Below are 23,444 nucleotides of genomic sequence, written 5' to 3' on the forward strand. Positions count from 1 at the left end.
TGAGGTTAAGAATCTGGAGTTTTCAGTGTTTTTGGGGTTTGAGATTACCCCTCGTGCATACCCAGCCGTGCTCTTCTCCGCTCTGGTCGGTGCCCTAAACCCACACGCGACGAAGCTTCATCCCTAACGTGCACTTCGAACGCTTCTTTACCATATCCCATCACCCACGCTCCAAGACATCGTGGTCTACCCCACACTCTCTTTTGACCTTTTTCTCCATTGGGTCCCCATACTATTTACATGTTTGCCCACCAACCATGAGAGTACTATGCTCATTAGCCCATGACCCATTTCCAGCCCTGCTCTCGATTAGGGTTTCAAAAATTGGAATCGGATCGGTGGAATCGGTTGATTTATGTTGCAATTGCTGGCATTGATTGATTCAATCGAACCATATTGATTCTTGTCCTTTTTATATTTTTTTATGTTTGATTTTTTTTTCAATTCGCCGGGGACAAATGCAGGTGCAAAGATAGATTTCAAGATATGTATGGTAATACTATAGATGACATGCTTGAGGAGTGTTAACTTGCCACCAAGGGAGATGAGCTTTGCCTTCCATCTTGCCAACTTTGCCTGTATCTTATCAATGAAAAAGCCAAAATATTCAAGCTTTGGTCTGCCTTCGATTTTCGCCAATTTGATTATCAATTCTGAAATTTTAAACCATGATCTCAATAGTTCAAGACATTGTGGGCAAGATTTAAAACATCGGATAGGTGGAATCAATTTGTATCAGAATTGGCACTGATTGATTCGACTAGATCATATTGATTACTTTTTATTCCTGATAGTTTTCGATCAATTCTAACCTATTTGACTACCTGATTTTGAATTTTGAAGCTTTGCTCTCGATAGTTCAAAACGTTGTGGGCCCTAGGGGAACTAGATCCTCTCCATTGTGCTAATGTGCCAATATGTCCAACGCACATTCGACGATTGGGGGTGCATATCTCGATGCTGCCAGGCATCCGATATGCATTGGATGCACTGGAGAGGATCCGGTCTGGGTTTAAGTGGTTAAGACCCCATCCATTTCTTATTCGAGTTGGCAATCAACACTATTTGGATCCGTTCTTGATTCCGAATTTTGAAACCCCACTCTCAATAGTTGAAGCCATTGTGGGTCTTAGGGGCCCCTGCATGCCTATGCGTCTAGTGTATATCTGATGGTTGGGGTGCTTGCTTGAGTGCTGCCAGTCCTCCGATGCACACTGGATTCATTGGCATGCTGGAGAGGATTTAGGTTTGGATCTAGGTCTAGGTCTTAGGTGGTCACCTTCCATGCCTTGTTATGTTTAATGGAAGGGGTATTTATGTAAAATCAAAGGAATACAGAGAGGAGAGCCAGGGTCCATCTTTGCATGAAAACAAGAAAACAGCTGGACTGATTGGACTTATAATTCAGATAATATAAAAGAGGGTGAGGGTGCAGGTGTACTGTACTCTCACCAATTTGTATTCCGTACCTAATCACTTATTCGAAGTAGACTTCATAATTTAATTGAGCTCTTCTGGCTATTTCTGCAGTTCTACTTATTAAAATTGGGTGTAACCATGGGCAAGGGGAGGCGATGCTTTCTTAGCGGTGACTCATGAGGTGTTTGGCACTTAAGAAAGTGTTTTTCTTAATCCCTCTTAGCAGTCTTTGGACCCCAAAGTACACCAAAGCATGGATTAGGACATAAGACTTGTATTCATCATTAATTAACAAAACTAGAACCAGACTATCAAGATAAAAATAATTGATGAAGACCACTTGGCCCTTTATTATTTCTATATTTCTTTGCTTTAACCAGTGAGTTCAATGATTTGTCCCTTATGGAGTTTTTTTTTTTTTTTTTTGGGTAGACAAAGGGTATGGACCATTGGTAATGTTTAATGCAATTGTAATTTTTTGGGAAAACGTTTCTTTCATACACATCTCAGCCATTGGGCCAGTCAATTTTGACCATGTGGATTGGAGATTTGATAAATCAATTTTGGATAGATTTGAGAAACCATGGTATGTTTTTTAATTTTTGCCGTAAAGAAACCCATGGTATGTCACCAGTCAAGTTTGGTGACAATGTCTTGGGAAAATGTTTCTTTCACACCCAATGACTAGTCATTTCTAACCATGTGGATTGGTGATTTGATAAATCAGTTGTTGGATAGAAATCTATGATAGTATATCACCTGTTTGATTTGACAATAGTTCTCACCCATATATCCTAACATGTATAGGTAATTTTTCATCAAAAGCAATAAAGAGTACTAAATATCTCGGTGTGAGTGACCTCAAGAGAATAAGAGGATTTGAATTCAGAATCACACGCTTTTTGAGGCGAAGGTCTCTTACCAACTCCGTTACCCCCTTAGGGGTTCCCTTGATTTTCTATAATTTCTCTTTAGTCCATGTTTTGCTCACTTCTTATTTCAAGTTTACTTTAAACCTTTATGAGAAAGTATAGGTATGTCAGGGTGCTCACTTTTAACTATGAATGGTGATGGTGTTGACGATATGTTTGCCGAATTTTAGGCCTAATAGAATTATCACATGATAGTAGTTATAGACATGATGAAGAGGTTCCGAACCATAGATAAAACTCAACTTCCTTATCTTCTTTTATAATCCTATATATAGCATGAAAAACATGTGCTTGGATATATTGGAAAAACAAAATTAATCCAATCATTTGTATGATGGTTTAGTGCCTTAATTTCATAAGTTCTTATATCATTAATCAAGACACCACCAATAGGAGATGGGAAATTTTATTTTGTTTATTTTGTTTTTGTTTTTTCTTTTTTTCATAGTTTTCTTACAATAATTATTATTATTATTATTTTTGAATTAGAAGTTTTCAAAACTTTATATTGCTTTAATAAAATATTTTCTCTTTTTATTATATGTATATATTTTTGGAGAAAGTTTGACATGCAATCAGATTATGTAAGTTAGTGGCACAATTGGTGAACAACGAACTTGGTACGAGCCGTAAACTCGGACATTCTAAGTTCGACTCCCACTAGGCACACCTTGGATCACTCACACTAGGGTGTTTAGTACTCTTAATTGTTTTTAGTGAAAGTTGAATGATTCTCATTCAATCCCTGTATGACTTAGTCCATGCGATTGTGGGATTAGTATGGGCCCGCGGAACTAGTCAGGCCGAAGGCCTGGATACCCATCGTTAGCCGAAAAAAAAAAAAAAAAGCAAGCATCAATCGCAAATATGGACACATTACACATGCTAAGCACCATGGCGGGCCATAGCACTCCCTACATTTTCCCTAAAATTTTATTGTACTTTTTAGAACAAAAAGAGTTCTAAGGCTAGATATAGCCATATTTGTGGATTCTTGATCCTCCAACCTTGATATATGTTGTGAGATAAATGGGCTCTTGACCTTCATTTTGAGAACCTATAACTGATATAAGAGTTTTTTTTTTTCTCCAAGTATCTAATGCATGGCAAGTGAAATAGGGCATAAATTTCGTACATGGGTAGATCTCGAGTTCAGTTTCTCATGCGTAAAGTCAGCCTAAAAATGAAATCAGCAATTTGGTGAATTGACATTTTTGAAAATCTAGAAAGTTCTTAGAAAGAGGTGCATATCAGTATATGGGAATCTGCTTTTTTTTTTTTTTTTTTTTTTTTTTTGGGTATAGGTATATGGGAATCTGGTTAGACTATGAATTTGACACATGGTGAATTTAGTACAAACCATATCTTATTTATCCAATGATTAAAATATCACATCATTCTTTTCCGTGAAAACTGTGGATGAAATATATAGAAAAACCATCTTAAGTGAGTTGTACAAAAGACCTTCAGTCAAAAGAAGGGGGTAGGATTTTGAAATGGTGAGAATTTCAACATGAGATGAACATTTTTATTAAGGGGGTGACAAAAAGTTCTAGGTAATGGATGTCAATTTCAGATCTGGTTGAAACTTTAGAAATTGGATCGAAAAGGAGAAGCAAAAAATTTCTTACTGCTTATGTTTTTATTTTATTTTTTTTGGAAATTTTTAATCAATAAACTTGAGAAGCTTATTATCAAACATAAGTTTCATGAATTTTAAATAATTTATGACTAAAAGAAGAAAACAATGACAAAAAACAAAGATCAAACATAAAACCAAACGATTCAAAAGAAGACTGCAGAAATCAGTTCAAGTGTCATTACAAATTAAACGATTCACCCGATCCGATTTGAATCCCCTCAAACCAAGAGGGCTAAAATTAAGGCTGATGTCTTCACTTTGGAGCCAATTTAGGTGAGCTTGATGTTTAAGCCATTATTAAGTTCATCAGATGCTAGTGTATGTTAAATGAAAAATAAGAAAATAAAAATTAGCATAAGAGGGTATTTTCGTCAATAGAATCATCTCCCCATAAAAGTCCCCAACACTTTCTCTCTCTCTCCATTTAAAAAAAAAAAAAAATTCATTCGTATGAGGACCGTACAAGAGTGTGGCTACAAAGTACAAACTCCCTATATAAAGTGGTATTCCCCTTTCCCCTTTCCCCTCTCCATTCTCTTCCTCTAATATTCATCCCTTCCATTCCATAATCCCATCATAGTCCACACCCAATACCCTTACCTGCCCACCACCCACAACTTTGATCAGAACAAATACATAATTCGATCTCATTCAAGAAGGAGAGAGTCAAGAAGAAGAAGAAAGGAAGATTGATCATCGATGGGTAACAGCTTGAGGTGCTGCTTGGCTTGTGTTCTTCCATGTGGAGCTCTAGATGTGATCAGGATTGTCCATTTAAATGGTCATGTAGAAGAGATCACACGTCCCATCTCAGCTGGTGAGGTACTCAAGGATAACCCCAATCATGTCCTTAGCAAACCATCCTCTCAAGGAGGAGGAGGAGTAGTTCGTAGAATTCTCATTCTCTCTCCTGAATCTGATCTTAAGAGGGGTAACATCTACTTCTTAATTCCCTCCTCTTCTCTCCCTACTGAAAAGAAGAAGAAGAATAGAACCCACCCCTCCAACCACTCTTCATCCACTTCCTCATCTTCTTCTTCTTCTTCCAAGAAGACCAAGAAGATAAAGCCCACCACCTCCACCACCACCACCACTACTACTAGCGGCTGCGATCGATACCTCACTGAAGTCCTCTCTGAGAAGAAGTCTTCCCGCCGAGAACTCCGCCGCGAACGCCGCTGCAGTCGAGTTTCAGTCTGGAGGCCTCATCTCGAGAGTATCTCTGAAGACTTATAGAATTTTTTGCCGCCGGCCGGAGGCCGGAAGCCAGAATTCTCCCGGAGTCTTTAGCAAATTTACAACTACAAACACCCAATAGTGCAAACAAATTTACAACTACTACTTCTTGTTCATCTTCATCTTCATCATCATCATCGTCATCTTGGAGAGTTGTGGGACACATTTTTCTTCATCCTATCTCTAGGATCATTACTTTGTGGATAAAAAACAAATGTACTACCCCTTCCCCCCCCCCCCCCCCTTTTCTTTTTTTTCCCCTCCCTTCTTCCTTGTATAATTTTCCACAGGATGTAAGAGAGGGAGTAGATTCGGAATTTTTATTCTTGATCATCTTTTTTTACTACTATATCAGATGATTGAGGTTTGCCCCAAAAGAGAGAAAAAAAGTTTGTACTCTACAAAACTCAACTTGTAATTTTATGGTATATTACAAATTACTTCTTTCAAGTTCAACTTCCTTGTTTTAATCCCCTAAGTTCCAATCCCAATGTGGACTAGGGAGTAGTTCAAGAATCTTAAAGAAAAAAAATATTAGGAATCTTATCATCTCAAGACAAATTCATTTCCTGAGATTAGTAATTACATGTGTTTAATAATTCTATTATGGAATGATTGGTTCCATACCATTATTAAACATATTTAATTATTCTAAATATGGGTTCAACAACTCTACTATCTCCCACACTAACCTAACCTAGCTTAATCTAAACCTTATGGGGTACTAAAGTTCCATTATTATGAAAGCTAAAGCTTTTTCATTATTCCCACAATATAATAATCTAATTTAAAAGTTGTGTTCGGTTGATTATAAATGTAAACATAATTTCTTATTGGGAATGATTTTCATGTATGATCATGTATGAAACACAGTCAACACTTCAACCCTCGGATATGTATATGAATGAGAATCGTGTATTCCTATCAGGTGAGTGAATATCTAATGCAATTATTGCATTACATGGCCAGAAATGAAAAGGGCTTTTAGTCCCACATTGACCAGTAGTGTGTGTTTGTTAGGCATACGATCTTAGGAATGACTTTTCCACCCTAAAGCTCGGGCGTTTTCAATTGTGCATCATTAAATCAGAGCAGAGTTGATGCAGTGAGTGCACACCATTCCCAAGAATGGGGGATTTTAGATCCTCTCCAGCCTAGGGGGTGTTTTAGAAAGACTAATGAGACTTCTCCGTTTCTCTCTCCTCACTAATCCCTTGATTGGAGAGGGTCCAAATCCAAAAATAGGAGGGGTTTTAGTTCTACATTGATTGGGTAGTGTGCGTCTGTTGAGCATATGACCTTGGGAATGACTTCTCCACCTTGAGACTCAGGCTTTTATATAGATGACAAATAAAGTGTAATAGGTTTTAAGCTTAACAAGAAAGAGTTCTCATAAATATTTAAAGATCTGTAACCGATCTAAAAGGTTCCTCATGGGTTGCGGTTTTTAGCCAAATGAACTGATGATTTGACAAAATGGATGATCTTTCATGTGTATAGAGAATAACTACGTATCCTTGGATTAGCTGATGAATTTCAGGTTTAGGATCCTGTCTCAACTACATGTTCATGTTTACTTTATCGTCCTATGCTCAACCCATTAAATCATATATGCTGAAGTTGACTTTGCAATGATTTTATTACCAAGTTTTATATTAGGAAGTGGAAAAAATGCATTTGGCTGAAACTCACTTAGATAAATATAATGATTTTGACACAAAGTCAACAAACCACAAGAGTAACTTAACTTCAAAGATCATTCAGATTGCAACTTAACAATTATTAAAATGACTACTACCGTAATAATAGGTGCTAAGTATGATATCTTGTGTTCAAGTCCTAAGAGTTTCCTCAATTGTTGTTGAAGCACAACTCTGCGTAGCATATATAACTCCTAGTCCCCCACTCTCCTTAGTACCCCAAATCCCCCCAAGGGTCTAAGTCAAAAAACTAGAGAGAGAGAGAGAGAAGTGGGGCAAACTGAAACCCCAATTGCCACATATTTTATTAACTACATACATATAAGTTATGAGAAAGACATGCTTTGAAAGCTGGTTTCAAGCTGGCAATAGTGATTAACATATGTTGTAGGACTCATCTTCACATGGATTTTCTGTCTTAACTCCAGTCCCAACAACAACCTCACACCCTCTTTCCCCGGGGACCCCTTGTTCTCAGGATATTAAACATATAAATACAAAATATACATATAAGTAGTTCATGTGGGTTGATGTTAAATATGGAAGAAGTTAAGAAGGTAGAACAACAGATGAGGCTGGCAGTTTAATTGCATGATCGATGTAGATCGATCATATATTTCTTCATTTCACCATATATATATATATATATATATATATTATCTTTTCAGTAATTCCCTGAAGACTACTTAGACTAAAAATCAGGAATATGGGAGATCGATCCCATGGAGTTTAGGCATAGAGCCTTGTGCATGCCCACAATAATAAGGACAAAAAGTGCTGCTAACGAGTCCCAATTCCATCACCACATTTTGGAGACAAGCCTACCTTCTGTTCCTTCTTCATTATGTCTACTTGTCCTTACATCCTGAGTAGTGAGTTGAGATCTAATCTGTTAACCATGATATCTCTCTCTCTCTCTCTCTCTCTCTCTCTCTCTCTCTCTCTCTCTCTCTCTCTATATATATATATATATATATTATTATTATTATTTTTTTTTTGGCGGGTGGGGGGGCTTGGGTTGGAGTATAAAATGATGTATGTTGTTGGATATTTAGACATTTGATTTGTGTCCATCAAACCTGATTTAATTTGATTCAATAAATTAATTACAGTTTATGATTTAATGCTTATATATATATATATATATATAATCATCCGGTGTACAATCATACAAAATAAAATTTCTAATCATTACCCATATACAATGTTGACCCAAAAAACAACAATTTCATTTGAAGGCCTGAGTCAAAATGAGAGGTATGGAATAGTTGCCCAAACATGTAAGAAACTAGGAATTATGCTCTAAGGCCATGATGTAGGTGTTTGGTCTACGAAAAGGTTATAGAGAAATTCAGAATTTGTCCATACATCCTTGATGTGCCAGCCCTTCATTTGCGCCGCAAGATAATTCCCACGTCTAATGGAACCACCTACGACTCTCCACTTAGACCCATTACATGGGTTGAGGAGCCAAGGACACATGAAAATGGTTAAATGGGTGACTAACTCTAGTAACCACTAGTCTCGAGAGGGATAAAAAGGAAGAAGAGGCCACCGAACCAAGTATGTTCACTCATGCATACAACATCCCAGTTCTCTTTTTTTTTTTTTTTTTTTTTTTTTTATACCCAAGGTGTCCGGATCGTTGACCCAACTAATCCGTGAGGTCATCGCCTAGGACCAAGTGATGGAAACTCTCGTGCGGTGGCCCCAAGAAGTTAGGTGCAACGGCGAAGGTTTGATCACAAGACCTCACTTTTGGAGGCGGAGTATCGTGTTCCCTACATCCCAGTTCTCTGATTCCTAAACTTCTTTATTTTTTTCTAGATTTCTAGATTTCTAACTTAAGCATTGGAGAGTCCCCTACAGAAGCCTCCTCGGTCTCTCTTATTTCCTTCTCTGTGTGCATGTCTGGTCAATCTGAAATCTACAGCAACACATGTCATGTGCAACGATCCATTAAACAAGTTCTAAAGTTTTATATTTCCCCTAACAATTGGCTTGGGAATATAGATGTGAACACTTTTTGATTTGTAAAATCCCTACTATGTATATATAGAACAATATTTAATATCATACATAACATCATTCTCCTTGTCAAAGTAGATATCAGTTATCATCTAAAGTGAAGATACTTAAAAGAGACACAACATACCTTTGATTACTAACCATTCTATACATCAAGCATTCCATTAATTTCATCACTTTTCATTACTATGAAGGATGAAATCTCATTACATGAAAATGCAAGATTTTGTTCCATATATCCTAAAGAAAAAAAGCTCTACAGTTCTCTCTTTTCAAATTGGATATCTTCTGGTATATGTTTTTTCTTACCCTTAATGCTGTACCTGTTGGAAATTTCCACTTTCAAACATTGGCCTTCCTTATCTGGTATTTGTCCGGCCGATTCAATAGTATGTTGTTGCACCACCAACACCGATACCGTACTTCTCGAACCATTCGAAGCGAGCATATCACCGATACATCCAAGTTCCGGGAACTTTATCGGCTCTTTAATTCCTTGAAAGAAGTTTGAGACACTTTCATGGCGTCTCCCAGCTAATATAAGGTCATAAGAGTCATCCATAACAGATCGAATCACATTGCTTATGTCCATACCATCTGTGATAACCTCCTCAGTGTAGGTAACCCGGTTGCTACCCATACCCACATGGGCATTACTGACCCGAAACTCATTGATCAAATCAACGTCCAATTTCCTCTCTGAATCATCATCATCATCATCATCAGTAGCAACATCATCATCAACATCAACATCAACATCAACATCAATATCATTACTTATGCAATTTGATTCAACGAGTCGAACCACAGTGAGTTTCACATTAGGGTGGGCAGACATACGGGTGGCGTAAGCTAGTGCTTCTCGATCATCGGGCCCACCAAGGAAGATCACACCAATACGATAGAAGGACCAACTTTCATGAATAGATCTTGGCCGTCCAAAAGCACCGAGATCCACTAGGATGGCGACGGAGCAAGGGGATCGGGCGAGAACTTGTCGATTGACGTTTCTCAGACCTGCCGATTCAACCATAACTCCTTCACTGGACCAGAATTTGTGGAAGGGAAGGATGAGTAGGGAAGTATACTTGTCTAAAGAGATGGTGCAGATGTCTTCGTGCATGGTGGTGTAGGGAGCAATGCATGTGTAGGATTGTACAAAAACAATCCCTTGGTTGTTGTTCTCAAAGACTTTGAAACAATTGATGATTCTTTCTGTATGGGTAGTGGCCCGAGACTGGTAGCCTCTTGTTTTCATTTTTCTTTGTGAGTCTTGATGGGCTACTAGGAGTGGAGATGCTCGGCCCACTAGCTCAAAGAGGTGAAGGACATAGACACCCAATGGGCTTTCCCTGGTAGGGTTGGAAGCTTCAAGGACGTTGAGGATGGTGGGGACACTTTCTTGATTGTTGATACAGACCAGAATACGAAGCTCAGAATTATTGTGTTGAATGGTTCTTCTCCTGTAACACACATATCTCCTTGATGGATCGTACAGGTACTTTACTGTGAATGAGATTACACCAGTGATGATCGCTGCCATTATGCACACTATGCTGAATGATGGGTTGCTTATGTACTGCATCATTCCAAACCCACATTAGTTATTCCTCCCAATAAAAAAAACTTTAGTTAGCTGTTGTTGGATAAATCAAAATTGGAGAAAAAATCGTTACATGGTCGTGTGCCCCTATGCATAGACACAAGGGTGGCAGAATAGTGCATCTTCGCAAGGGCCAACTTGATCCTCTTCCCTAGGGATCCCAGGTGGGGAACCCTAGGAGAGTTGCCAATTCCAATTACCAGCCATGTACGATCCATACTAGATCTGACAAATGCCCGTTCCTACCTCCTCTACATTCTTGACAGCCCATCTTTGTCTCAGTAGAGTCTTTGAGTGGCATGTTTCAGTCCTCTTTCCCATTACTTAGAAAGATGCTTGTGCTCCTCCTTTGATTGATCGCCAAACACCTAGGTAAGGGGGAAAAAAATTCTTGCTATGTGTGATCATATGCTCTGAAATAGAATAATACCCTTCCTTAATGGGTACACAGCAAATACCCCTAGGTCAGAGTTGGATTCTATTTCAGCGCCTACGATTATGACCAGCAGGAAATTTCTCTATAGGTCGCTAGGGTTTGAAGTCCCAACTCAAAAAAGGGTAGCCAAGGGATGATGGGGAGGCATGCATGAGGGAGGAAAGGGGAGGGGGGGTCAAGCAAGGGGAATAAAGTATATGAAGCATCTAATGGGAGGAGAGGAGAGTCAAATAAGCGACCTCTTCCTTGTACTTAGGCCAGCATTCTACTACAATTCGCAGCAGCCACCACAACGACAACGCCAATAGCGCTTCCCCAATATAATTGATTGGGTTGTAATGTAGATGTACTATATTGAAGCTATTGTGATTTCATAATGGATCTGATATAAAAGTATAATTCGTAGTAGTAGTGTGGTGTAATGTAGTGTAGTGTAGTATAGTGTAATGTAGTTACCCCAAATTGCAGTGCGCGGGTATACGACAATAAATCGACAAGGCCAACAGAAGATAAGATGAAGGCAAGCGCAAGAGAGTCCCTGAAAGGCATTTGGAAGTAGAGGCAAGGCAGCATAGTCGCAATGAACTTCCCCAATGTAGCAAGCAAGTTCAAACCTACTACAATAGACCAAGTGCATCCGTTGAGGCCTGATAAGTTCACCTCCCCACCATTCAGTAGAAAGTAGAGAGGCAATAACACATTTAAAACAAAGCAGTCTATCCTGTCCACCACAGTAGATCCCAATGGAGGCCCATCTGGTATAATCAAGCCCAAAGCCATGGGCAAAAAGAAAGGATATTGGCCCATTATCTGGCCCAAGAAGCAACAAAAGAGGAACAAAAGGATGACAGCAACTACATAAATCTCCTTTAAGGGTTTGCCTTCTGGTGTCCGTCTGATCATCCAACTCAACAATGGCCTGATGGCGTAGAACATAATAATTACACTGGCAAACATAGATACCAACACTATAATAAGTGGGATCAACCCTAACCCAGATTTTATGTATTGCTTGACTGTGAAACCTATTGTTAGAAAAAACCAACACAGGATTCCACTAATCATGGAAGATGAAGAAGCAATTCGGCCTATCTCAGAATTGAGAAGCTTGAGGTCATGGAGGACACAAGCTACCACATGGAAAGAGGTCATGGAGGCTAAAATGGAAAGTAATGTGAGTTCTCCTTCTTCATTTTCCACCTGGGAGACTTTACGGGCATAGTCATGGAGGAGATGACTGACTGGGACAGTTAGTAGTTGAGGGAGAAAGAAGGTCAAGATACCAATAGCCCATTCCTTACTACCAGATCTCATCACAACATCCATGTCCATTCTCACTCCAACTAAGAACAAGAACATCATGCATGAAAACAATGACAATGTCTCTAATAAGCCCAAGCTTTTTTTTGGGAATATGGTGTCCATATATGCCTTATTCTGCCCAAGAAGTGAGGGCCCTGCAATTATACCACCCTGCAATTACCACCCAAACTTGGAATGAATAATTATTAAAGAGAGAGAAAAAAAAAAAAAAAAACTAATGGTATTACAGCTAGGACGTGGCAACTCCGATGTTCATCCTCTGAGGATGGAGAATTAATATTTTCTTTTCTCATGTGGAGATGGAGATCGTTGGAGTTTCACATGAAAGTAATAATCTCCACATCGGATGTGAGTAGCCCAATATGAAAATTTATAGGAACTTGGGCACTCTCTCCTATTACCTGATGAAATTTTACCCTCACGGAAGATCTCAGATCCCATGTACGCATGCTCTAGCATGGAGATGGTGACCGTTATGATTTCCATATCAGATGTGAGTAACCCAAATATGAAATTTTATAAGGACTTGGGCACCCTGTCTTTAATGGATAAAATTTTGTTGCACTTGCAACCAAATAAATGGAATTTCAAAAGAATATTTTTGAAAATACTAAAACTAAGAGGGTATTTATGAACCCAAAGAAAAAGCAAATTATTTTAATTATTATTATTATTATTTTTTTTTTTTTTTGCTACGGGTCAATGGCAACAAAAGTTATTTTCTTATTGACTAATTTTTAAGGATGAATTCTACACCAAACTTCGTATTTATGAATATCTTAATGATGATGTTATTGGGATACACACCAGGATCTGGCCAACAATGTCGGCTTGGCCCAAAGGTCTGAGAAGGAACTGGCAGGCGCTAGTGAGGAAGGAACCAAGTGCGAGCTGAGCCAGGAAAACTGGAGCCACAAACTTGAAGGGGTTGTCGCCATTGAAGATACCTTTGCAGAGAAGCCTTTTTTGTTGGATGCACACGAACCCATCTATATCGGTACGATTCGCCAGATTCATATGATAAGGTATCTTGAAATTCTCATTAACTGCTTCCATCCTCTCTTTGAATTGATCTTCCAGGAGCAACAGCAATGAAGCACACCCCACCTCCGCTCACATACAAAACTCAAAACGAGAGAGAGAGAGAGAGATTGGTTACAATATCTGGGCCATCTGCTATGTAAATGGGGATAGGTACTTGTCAACCCATCCGTTCCTGAAGAGTGAAGAGTGCAGATATGTATTAGTTAATGGATGAGAGGAATGAGCGGGTGGTCATCAAACTGCTTTCTTTCTTGGGGTATTTTTTTTTTAATTGAATTTCTAACCTTGTGGTTGTTGGACCTGAGCTTTGACCAGGAACTCTTGGATACTTTCCATGGTTGAAAGGGTGTCAAAATGGAATCGAAATCAAATACTGAAATTATAATTCATGACGATTGAACTGAATCAGACTGCAAAGAAATAGTGTGGTTTTAATTTTAGTCTTTCTTTTCCTAGTTTGGTTCGATTTAAAACTGAAAAAATGTAAATGCTAACAAAATAGAAATATTTGATGAAAACCAGCTGCATTGGATATAAACAAATAAAAATTTAAAACCTAAGGAATGCTTCTTGTTACATTTATTTTCTATTTCCTAGTCTCTTTCTCTTAACCTGATTTGTAGCTTTATACTTATTGGAAAAAGAAAAAAAAACCCCTAATTTGTTGCTTCATCAACACTCAAGAATCAAATATAATTAGCCCTACATTACAAGGATATGGAAAATAGGATCCTAATGTAAGTAATAGATGTATAGAGCAATCATCTTGACAAACAAAAGGCAATTACAAAGCAAAATGGTTGTCTTTTTTTTTTTAAACAAAGCAAAATGATAAGCACTATATATAAACTGATCACATCACCAATGAGAAGAATTATTATCCAAAATCCTTGATTTTTTTATGGAATATGATGCTAGTAACAAGTCACACTTGTAATATATCAATATACATGAAGTAGAATTGTTTGTGGTTCATTAAAAAAAAAAATGAAGTAAAATAAATAGAACTAAAGAGTACAAGAGTGATCTGGCACTACATCCCACATATAAACCGGATAACAAAAACTGAATAGAAACTGAAGAAGTCGGACTAAGTGCAAGACGAATCTGACTTCGATTGATTCTCAATCCAGTTTCGTTTTGATTTCACCTTGTTAAGATTTCTTCAAATGACGATCATACCGTGATTATGCTGGATATAATCCCTTTGATGTTGAGGAAGAGGTGTGGGTGGTTTCCTTCCTCTCTTCATATGAGAATGGTGAATTTTCACATGATCTTTAATATGGTGAAATCTTCACATTTTTAGCAAATGATTTTTTTTTTTCTAATTATAACAATAAGATAAAAAGGAGAAGAATGAAAAGGAAGAAGAAGAAAATATGATCATTGCCTCCTCATAATCAAGTTCAATCAGGGTCAGCCTAGTGCAGCCCAGCTCGATCTTGAGGGTGGGTCAAGGTTGGATTTTTCTATTTTGTAATGCAAGGTATATCGTATCTTGTTTTTCTCCTTTTCAAGTATTTCACTTCACATTTGAAGAAAACTTGAAAGATGGGGAATGGCATCCGACCCCAGCTACTTCCCTACATCTAATGGAAGACTGGGGAGGGCTTTCTCTTATCCCAAGACTTCACTACTCTAAAGCGGATCTAGAGGTTTGGAAAGGACATCCCTCTGGGGTATTCTCCACAAAATCAATCTGCCAGCTTAATCAAAAGAAGAGACAAAGATATCTTGGGCAAAGATTATTTGGTTTCATGGAAACATACCAAGGCACTCTTTTACAACATGGAGGAGTCTTGTTGATGCTCTTCCCACCAAGGCCTAGCTTATTAAGCGAAAGGATTAATGTTAATCCTCAATGCATCTTCTATTGGGCAGTTATGGAAAGCAAAAACCATTTATTTTTTGAATGCCCCTTAACATATGCTTTATGGGGGGATGTGATATCTCTTTGCAATCATATGGGGAGGAACCCTGTTAGCATTCTTGATATTGCTACATGGATCAAACATGAATTTCATGATGGGGATCCTTTGAGGGTCATTGGAAAATTAGCTTTTTGTGCCACAGTGCAACACTTATGGCAAGAAAGAAACTTCATCATATTCAAATCTAAGAATAGGACTAGGCCTCAAATCATGGAAGCAATTGTCTCAGATGTTAAAGCTAAGTGTTCTAGGATGAATTTTGTTGTTGAATGTTCTCCTAGGAATCAATGCCTAATGACTAATTGGGGAATTCATGTTAGTTGGAATGTTGTGATTCCAAAAGCATGCTCTTGGTTTATGTCTCCGAATAATATGGTAGCATTATATTGTGATGGATCCCTCTCACAAGCTCGAGCTTCTTATGGAGGTTTAATCTGGGATAGGATTATACTAGTCTGGATCCCTCTCACCCTCTTTTGGCTTATACTAGTCTTGGGGAGAAGACTAACATTTTATGGTTGGAACTCCTTGCTATACTTAGAGGAATCTCTATATGCATGAAAAATAACATGATGGAGATTTCAATCCGGTCTGATTCCAAGGTGGTTGTAGACATGTTAAATGGAGAAATTGACGGGCCATGGGAAACTAGAGCTATTAAAAGCAAGATTTTGCACACCTCAGGTGCCTTAACCATAAAGGAATTCAAACATATTTGGAGGGAGGTCAATAAGCCTACTGATTACCTGGCTTCTATGGCTACATCTCAGGCAGAGATTATTATTCAGCCTAATGATTTCACTGATGAGCCGAATAATTTAGTGATGGAGGATTCAGTCTTTAAGGTTTTCTACAGATTGTAATTTGTCTTTGTTTCTCCTTTGCCTATTTTGTAATGCAGGGTCTGTCCTGCCTTGTTTCTCTAGGGGCTTCTCCTCTCTTTAGGTCAGTCCAAAGAAGGAGTTAGAGGTTGCCTTTTTTCTATACTTTTTCCCCCCTTTTCTAATACATACACATACTTATAAATAAATAAAAAATAATAAAAAAAAAACATTATTCTTGGTTTGGCTTGTCAAGTTCCATATTTTTCATCAATAAGAGCTTCTAATATTTCACTTCACATTTGAAATCATGTATATCACCAAAAACCTGTACACCTATTTCCTCAGTAGCGTCTATCCCTTATAGTGGAAACCTAAACCAGTCAAACCCTTTGAAGTGATGAATCTAAATTATATCACTCTCAATAGTAAATGGAACACCCTCAATTAATGGAATTTCAAAATGACACACTAGGTCCTTCTATCTTTTTGATAGATCATAGTTTCAGGGAAAATGTATACCTATTGCACATTCCCTCCTACATCTTGATCCTTGATAGTGAATGCAAAAAACAAGACATAATTAAACCCTAATAAAAAGAAAAGACAGGACCCATCATCAATTTAAGAAACTAATTAAAGCTTAAATTTCTAAATTAAAAGTTAAAAGAGAATTAGGGACAAGACGAAGGGGAATTAAAGGGAAGGAAAGTGAAATAAAAAAAAATAAAAAAAAAAACTTTTGTAATCATTAAATCATGTTATTATATCATTAACTCCAAATCATTTCATATTTTGATTATTAAATTTCACTTTGCATTGCATCCAAAATCCTTTGCCATAAAATATAAAATAAAAGTTACATGTAAAATTTATTGTACTAAATATATTAAGAAATTTAAGTAGCTTATACAATCATATGATATGTCGGATTTTCTTGCCAACAAACATAGCCTTAAAGGAATATTTTCTGGTAAAAGTATATAGTTTACATAGATTTCATGTCAAAATTATGCGGGATTCACTTAGAAACAAACATATTTACTTACATGAAACTTTTATTATGGATATGAGAATTTTCCATCCAATTATTCATTTTAAAAAAACCTTTAATGCTAACAATTTTATTTAAGAATCCAATAAATAAATAAATAAATAAATAAATCATTAACCAGTTGCCAAGACTGATAATAATAATAAAAAATAAAAATAAAAAGTCACATATCCAATGCGAGGTTCCCACCACTGTGGGGCCTGGTGAGGATCAAAATGTACGCAACTTTACACCCATTTCATGGAGAGGTTATTTCTCAAAACCAATTGTCAAGATTTTAATTAAATTTATAGCATGTATAATGTGTACAAGTTGATTTCTTCCAAGCTTTTGTGGATCACTGTATGCCTATCCTTGATAAGCTATGCAAGATGTTCCAATTTTAGAAAAGCGATATGCTTTCCTATGCAGGGAGGCTAGAGCCCATTAGGTCGGTTATGCATGCTTTCTTTTCTTTTTTCTAGGAAAAGGGTTTTTGGTATTCCCTCATACATTATTTAAAAAATTAGATCTCTAATGTGTTCTTTCTACACATTCCTCTAGGGAATAAATGACTGTTTCAAATTCTTTCATACATGTAGTTGGGATTCTGTATGTTACCCCAAAGAGGAAGGAGGGTTGGGCATTAGAAGAGTTAAGGCAGTCAATCGTGGTGCTCTTATCAAGCTCATTTAAAGGATTGTATGTAAAGAATATTCTATCTAGGTAAATTTGGTTTATTCTAAACCCCTAGCCTTAAGAATGACTATTCTGATGGTCAACTATTCCTTTGATTCATCTTGATCCCGGAGGAAAATTCTTGATCACTTGGGGGACCTGGCTGCTCAATCTTTTAATGTATCTATTGATGATGTAGAGATAAATTCATTTCGTTGAACAAGTGGCACCCTAATGGTGTTCTCCTTTCCTCTTTCGATAATGGTATCCACTATGTACAATGCAAGTTCTTATCACTAGAGTGCTATCCATCCTTAGGGATGGCATTTGCAACTTGGGTCCTTCTATTTTTGTCTACCTTGGTTGAGGTCTGGGGTGACATTTACCTTGTCTATAGGAAGCCTAGAGACAGTGGTGACCTCTCTTTGTGGATGACCTCATCTTTGGGTAGGTTCTCCTCTGCATCTGCTTGGATTCTTGTGAAAACTGTAAGCCCATTGTCCCTTGGCACAATTTGATATGGGGCAAAGGTAGCATTCTCGTGCATAGCTTCATTACTTGGAAAGCTATTAATGCAACCCTTCCTATGCAAGTCTTCCTCTGCCATAGAACGATAATTTTCTCTAATTCTTTTTTTTGTTGGAATTTAAACTATTATAAGATTCAAATTACCTTTTGGTTTCTTGTGTCTTTTCATTTCATTTTGACCATCTTTCTACCTTCTTGTATGAACTCTCATATGTTTATCTATATGTATTCTTAATGATTTTTCATGTATTTTACAAATGACACTTAATGTAGTCTTTTCATATTTAGGACATTGTCTCCTCATCTTTGGGACTCTTTTACTTCACCTTATAAGAGTCTTTGTCTCTTCAATTTGAGAGACTTTATCTTTTCCTCTTCCTTTGAGAGACTTGAGTTTTTATCTATTTAATTTGAGAGACATTATCTCTTCCCCTTCTTGAGAGATTGTCTCTTCATGCATTTTCTAGGAGTCTTTTTTCCTCTATAAATATAGGGGACCTCTAGGCATTGTACACACCAATGACCAATTACAAAAGTTCACTCAAATTATAGTGTGTTGTGAGGATTGAGATCTTGTTTTACTCTTATTTTGAGTGTCTCTATTTAAATTTATTTTAAGTGTTTTATCTTTAGTTTGAGCACAACACTAGAGTAATCGGAGGGGTCTAGCAGTTGAGTGCAAAATTATTAGGGGTGTCATTGGGCTGTTTCATGTTAGAGGTCGATACGTAATTCACCCGGTTGCACTATTGGGGGCGTCTATGGTCTTAAGAAGAGTGTTAAGTGACACGACTCAACCCGTCTATTTTGTTAACATATTTTATTACAGGATTCCTAAGAGTTAACATTTTTTGAAAGCTCAACAATCAAAAATAATAAGTGTACTCTCTCAATATTTTGATACCATTTTTTCTACATTCTGGAATGCTTTGGAGGGTATTGATAGTATATATTTTTTCCTATCTTTTCCTTATAGCAGTGTGGAGAGGTTCTTGGGAAATGGTGGCCTTCTCCCAGGCCTATTAGATCTTTTTCGAGTGAATGAGCTTAGGTGCTCTCACATTTTGGTGGTTAGTCAGTCTACGATGCTATTCGTGGATTGCTTTCTATGTAGTGATATTCCACATTTAGTGGGAGAGAACGGAACATGAGAAGATGATCTAACTCTTCCCATTACTATCTACAGATCTGGAACTCCATAAGCTTTGAGGTTAGGTAGAAGGCCCTATCTATCAGTTCCCCTTGTAGAGACAATGACATAAATAGATTTATATATTGCTTCATCTTGGGAGTTCCCTCTTTGTATATTCCTCAACCCACCCTTCCCCCCTACCCTCGTCCCTCCTAGCTCCATCCTAATTTATTTTTCCTTTCCATTGGCTATGGTTGGCTAGCGTCCATGTTGCTTGTGGTAAACTTCCATGAATTTTATCTAAAGCAATTTAATAACTCGGCTCTACTTATCTATATAAGGGATTGATCTATGAATATATTATTAAGGGAATAGATGCCATTGAGGTTGTGTTTTCTCCATTGCTATCTTAGCAACTTCTTCTAAGGCACTTTCTGTTCTACTTTTTTTTCTCTGCCACTTTCCACGCCTTCAAAAAAAAAAAAAAATATATATATATATATATATATAACTAATAATAGGATTAAGGACATTTTATGGAAGTCCAATGTAATATTGGTGGTCATCGGAAAATCTAGCTTGAAGAGGCATGCAATGCTTAAATAGTTAATCAATGAGATAAAAGACTTGGATTGACCATCACCTACCTAGCTTTTTTAATGCTAATTGAAGCTCTGGTAGTGGATTAGATCTGTGAAGTTGGCAATTATATTAAGGGCGCAAGAGCGAACACTACCTGGTCACACACCCCTGGCCAAGACATAGGGGGTGCGAAATGACCATACCATTCCTATGTTTGGATGGATAGGCATGCACTCCTGTTGGCTCCTCCACTGGCACAAAGGCCACACAACCTGATAGCGATTTTTTTCCTTCTTAAATCAAATAGCTTCAGTCTATGTTGATAGATTAAATTAGAAAAGAATCACGTTTGTCAACAAGGATAAAAGATTTTAAAAAGAAAACAAATTAAAAGAACCTCAATAGATATTTGCCCCCAAAAAAGAACCTTCACAATATTATTGGTTATCTTTACAATAGCATCCAACATGATGATCGTTGTCTAACATTCACAAAAGAATCTACTCAAATAAGAGGGAGCTCAAAAAAGAAGAAGAAAGAAAAAAGGAAGCAAAAGCAAAGAAACAATGAAACAAAGTAGGTCTCTTTTTGGGGGTTTTTTGAAATAACCAATTCCTAACGCCCCTAATATCTGCCTTGTGGTAAACTCAAATTTTTTGGCCATGTAGGCCAAAATGGAACTGGTCAAAGTGACAAAATAAAGCTATGAAAATCTTTTATAAAAGAGTTAGAAATATAAAGGGCCAGTTAAATGCAGAAGAAAAATGAAAGGTACGTCGATCCATGGGCAGGTAAGTATAAGGAATGAATATCAATCTATCCAATAGATGGAAGGAAACACCACATCACGTCACCACATGGCAAAAATAGGGTGAGGAGACCACCTTTTGCTGTGTGAAATACTACTCTATTGGAATAATATTCCCTTTGAAGAAAGATGAACAAGAATGGCAATATCTCAAAAACCTGATGTGGGTTTCCTACATAATTTCGGCGAAAGATGAAAGATGAAAGATGAAAGATGAAAGATGAAAGATGAAAGATGAAAAGATGAAAAGATGAAAGAGAATAACTCTATTTGGGTTTCTCTGCCTCCTCTTCCATAGATAGGATCTTCCTCCCAGTCATAGCATCACTAGCTGATCTAGGAAGATTTACTGCAGTAATGAGGCTACTGAAGCCTTCAACAGCACTCCAATTTGTGGATGCAGGTGACATTCCTGGTTCAGAAACTTCAGAGAATCCGCAACTTTGATCTGTTGTTTTAACTGTTCGAGATTGCGTAAGTGCCCGTGGAGTCACGCCTTCCTTGACAACATCTTGGCTGAAATTAGAAGTTGAAGATTGAGGCTTCAGGAATAGGCAAATTACTGCACAATCATCAATTCTGGATTTAGGGTATTTGGTTCTCCAGGCATGAATAGCATGATCCACTAACACTTTTGCTGCAATGGAACGTTTCTTAGCTGAGGCTGAGGCAACAATCTTTACAACTTCTCTGTTTGATAGCACATCCCATACCTAATTGGTAAAAAGAAGAACACTATTAATTAATGATCAATCCAAGAAATTAAAATTAGCATTTGGGGTTCTTGTTGCTCTTACCCCATCAGTTGCTAGGACCACAAATTCATCTCTGCTTGTTAGTTTCTTATAAGAAACTTGTGGGACAGAAATGAGTCCATAGTCTTTCAGGCAGAAATCCCCGAAAGCCCTCGCCATTGCTAGGCCTGGACAATTTTCCTCCGGCATCCACACTCTACTCACGTTTGGTTCTTTTTCCATGGCCATAACTCTTCCTTTTCGGCTCCTAATCCTTTCAGCTTCACCTAATTTCACCGAACATAGATACATCAATGACCCTCTTGTTGGGATTATTTCACGCGATAACAATAAATCATATCATATGTGAGTAGCCGGATGTGAAGACTTATAAGGAATTGGATTCCCTTTCAATAATGGCTAGTTTTTTAAGATGAGTTCCACAAAAATAAAGGTTACATACTTGGAATACTTGGTTTTAAGTCCACTGAAAGTTGGACAGGAAAGGGATGGTTTCTGTTGTCTCTTGAGCAAAGAACCGCACGAGAATCCCCCAAATTGGCTATCATCAAGTGTTCCCCCTGCATAAATAAAGAAGGCATGCATAAACATCATCTTATCGATGCATATAAGGACTTGGGTACCCTCTCTTTAACGGATATAAATATATTGCAACATACTAACCTGTCTAAGGATGGTAACAGCAGTGGTGCCACTGTAGAAGGAATCAATGTTGGAATCCAAGCTGAGTTCTTTATCGGTATCTTGGAAGGCCTTAAGAAAACCGGCCTTCCATAAAGAAAAGGTATGATGGAAAGCATCATCTTTGTTAACGGTATCAACAATGTAATCAGTTTCAGCATTATAAATATCATTATTAGGTGAAGGAATTGATGCTTGATCCCCACCATTTTGGTTAGATTGATTCAATTCCAAAGATAGCTTCGCCGGTAAAATATCCCGTATTTGGAGTGCAACCTTATGACCCGAAGGACCATGCCCATCAAACACACCACAGAAGACCTGACCTTCCTCACCACCGAATCCCTGAATATTAATCACACGTCAGATGTGAGTAGCTGAATGTGAAGGTTTATAAGGACTTGGGTTATGAGTTCTACCCGAATCCCAAGAAGAAATTAATAAGATGGAACATTACCTCCCATATGGTCATGGTGTCTTGATTAACCCCTTTTCTTCCTCTTTCAGTGAACATGGATGTGTATTGAGAAGGACCTCGTAACCTGACACGAGACCCATGATCTCCTTCAAGTGTATCATTTTCCTCTTCAAGATTAAAATTTTCTCTTTCTTCTTCATCATCCATAAGTCCTTCCTTTTTTTCCTTCTTCGTACTGCAACAAGCCCCCATATTTTTTTTTTTTTTAATAGTTTCCAAAATTCCTAATAAAACCCTTAAAGAGCTTCTGGTAAAATCAGAGACAACAAAGCCTCCGATCAAAACCCACCAGAATTCCTGCAAAAAGCCAGTATTTCTGGGGGCCCAGAAAGCTCCTCAAAAGCAAAGAAGGAGAATTGAAGACAATGGCAGGGTTGGAACTAAGAAGATGAAGAAGAAAAAGAGGAGGAGGGGTGATTAGAACAACCCTTGAAGAATACCCCAAAAAAGGGTCAGAAAATAGAAAAAAGGCATATATAGAACATTCATGTGAATCATCCATCTCTGCGTGTAAACCGTGAATGGATAATATGACAGAAACATTAAAAACCGTTTCATGATAATAATGGTGTGGTGTGTTCCTTCCTAACTGGCATCCGATGATCACTCCCTGAGAGACCTCTTTCTTAGCAAACTTATTGTAGTTTTTAG

At 37.6% G+C, this 23,444-nt stretch overlaps 3 protein-coding genes across 3 annotated transcripts; 1 reads left to right on the top strand and 2 right to left on the bottom strand.

Moving 5' to 3' along the window:
• The first annotated feature begins 4,521 nt into the window (after positions 1-4,521).
• LOC122057038 lies at positions 4,522-5,685 on the top strand. Its single transcript, XM_042619029.1, has one exon. It carries the CDS (start codon positions 4,693-4,695, stop codon positions 5,227-5,229), a length of 537 nt encoding a protein of 178 aa, XP_042474963.1. The 5' UTR covers positions 4,522-4,692; the 3' UTR covers positions 5,230-5,685.
• A 3,407-nt stretch (positions 5,686-9,092) lies between these two features.
• On the bottom strand, positions 9,093-13,410 carry LOC122094723 (cation/H(+) antiporter 15-like). The gene is made up of 3 exons (XM_042665328.1): positions 13,127-13,410; positions 11,453-12,469; positions 9,093-10,536 (listed from the first exon to the last, which is right to left on the bottom strand). Exons 1-3 carry the CDS (start codon positions 13,373-13,375, stop codon positions 9,214-9,216), a joined length of 2,589 nt encoding a protein of 862 aa, XP_042521262.1. The 5' UTR covers positions 13,376-13,410; the 3' UTR covers positions 9,093-9,213.
• A 7,457-nt stretch (positions 13,411-20,867) lies between these two features.
• LOC122057703 (probable protein phosphatase 2C 73) lies at positions 20,868-23,223 on the bottom strand. The gene is made up of 5 exons (XM_042619911.1): positions 22,773-23,223; positions 22,298-22,660; positions 22,077-22,194; positions 21,677-21,900; positions 20,868-21,592 (listed from the first exon to the last, which is right to left on the bottom strand). Exons 1-5 carry the CDS (start codon positions 22,983-22,985, stop codon positions 21,146-21,148), a joined length of 1,365 nt encoding a protein of 454 aa, XP_042475845.1. The 5' UTR covers positions 22,986-23,223; the 3' UTR covers positions 20,868-21,145.
• Between the last annotated feature and the right edge of the window lie 221 nt (positions 23,224-23,444).

Source organism: Macadamia integrifolia, chromosome 12 (assembly GCF_013358625.1).
Source record: "Macadamia integrifolia cultivar HAES 741 chromosome 12, SCU_Mint_v3, whole genome shotgun sequence".
In the NCBI taxonomy this organism is placed as follows: Eukaryota; Viridiplantae; Streptophyta; class Magnoliopsida; order Proteales; family Proteaceae; genus Macadamia; species Macadamia integrifolia.

Bases quoted from the DNA above. Each gene is read 5' to 3' on its own strand.
- LOC122057038 (XM_042619029.1), top strand. From the start codon at position 4,693: ATGGGTAACAGCTTGAGGTGCTGCTTGGCTTGTGTTCTTCCATGTGGA.
- LOC122094723 (XM_042665328.1), bottom strand. From the start codon at position 13,375: ATGGAAGCAGTTAATGAGAATTTCAAGATACCTTATCATATGAATCTG. The intron at 12,470-13,126 runs GTGTGTATCCCA...TGGTAATTGCAG, and splicing joins ACATTGTTGGCCAGATCCTG to GGTGGTATAATTGCAGGGCC. The intron at 10,537-11,452 runs GTAACTACATTA...GGAATGATGCAG, and splicing joins CCCGCGCACTGCAATTTGGG to TACATAAGCAACCCATCATT.
- LOC122057703 (XM_042619911.1), bottom strand. From the start codon at position 22,985: ATGGGGGCTTGTTGCAGTACGAAGAAGGAAAAAAAGGAAGGACTTATG. The intron at 21,901-22,076 runs GTATGTAACCTT...CGGTGAAATTAG, and splicing joins CTTAAAACCAAGTATTCCAA to GTGAAGCTGAAAGGATTAGG. The intron at 21,593-21,676 runs GTAAGAGCAACA...TTTACCAATTAG, and splicing joins TGGTCCTAGCAACTGATGGG to GTATGGGATGTGCTATCAAA.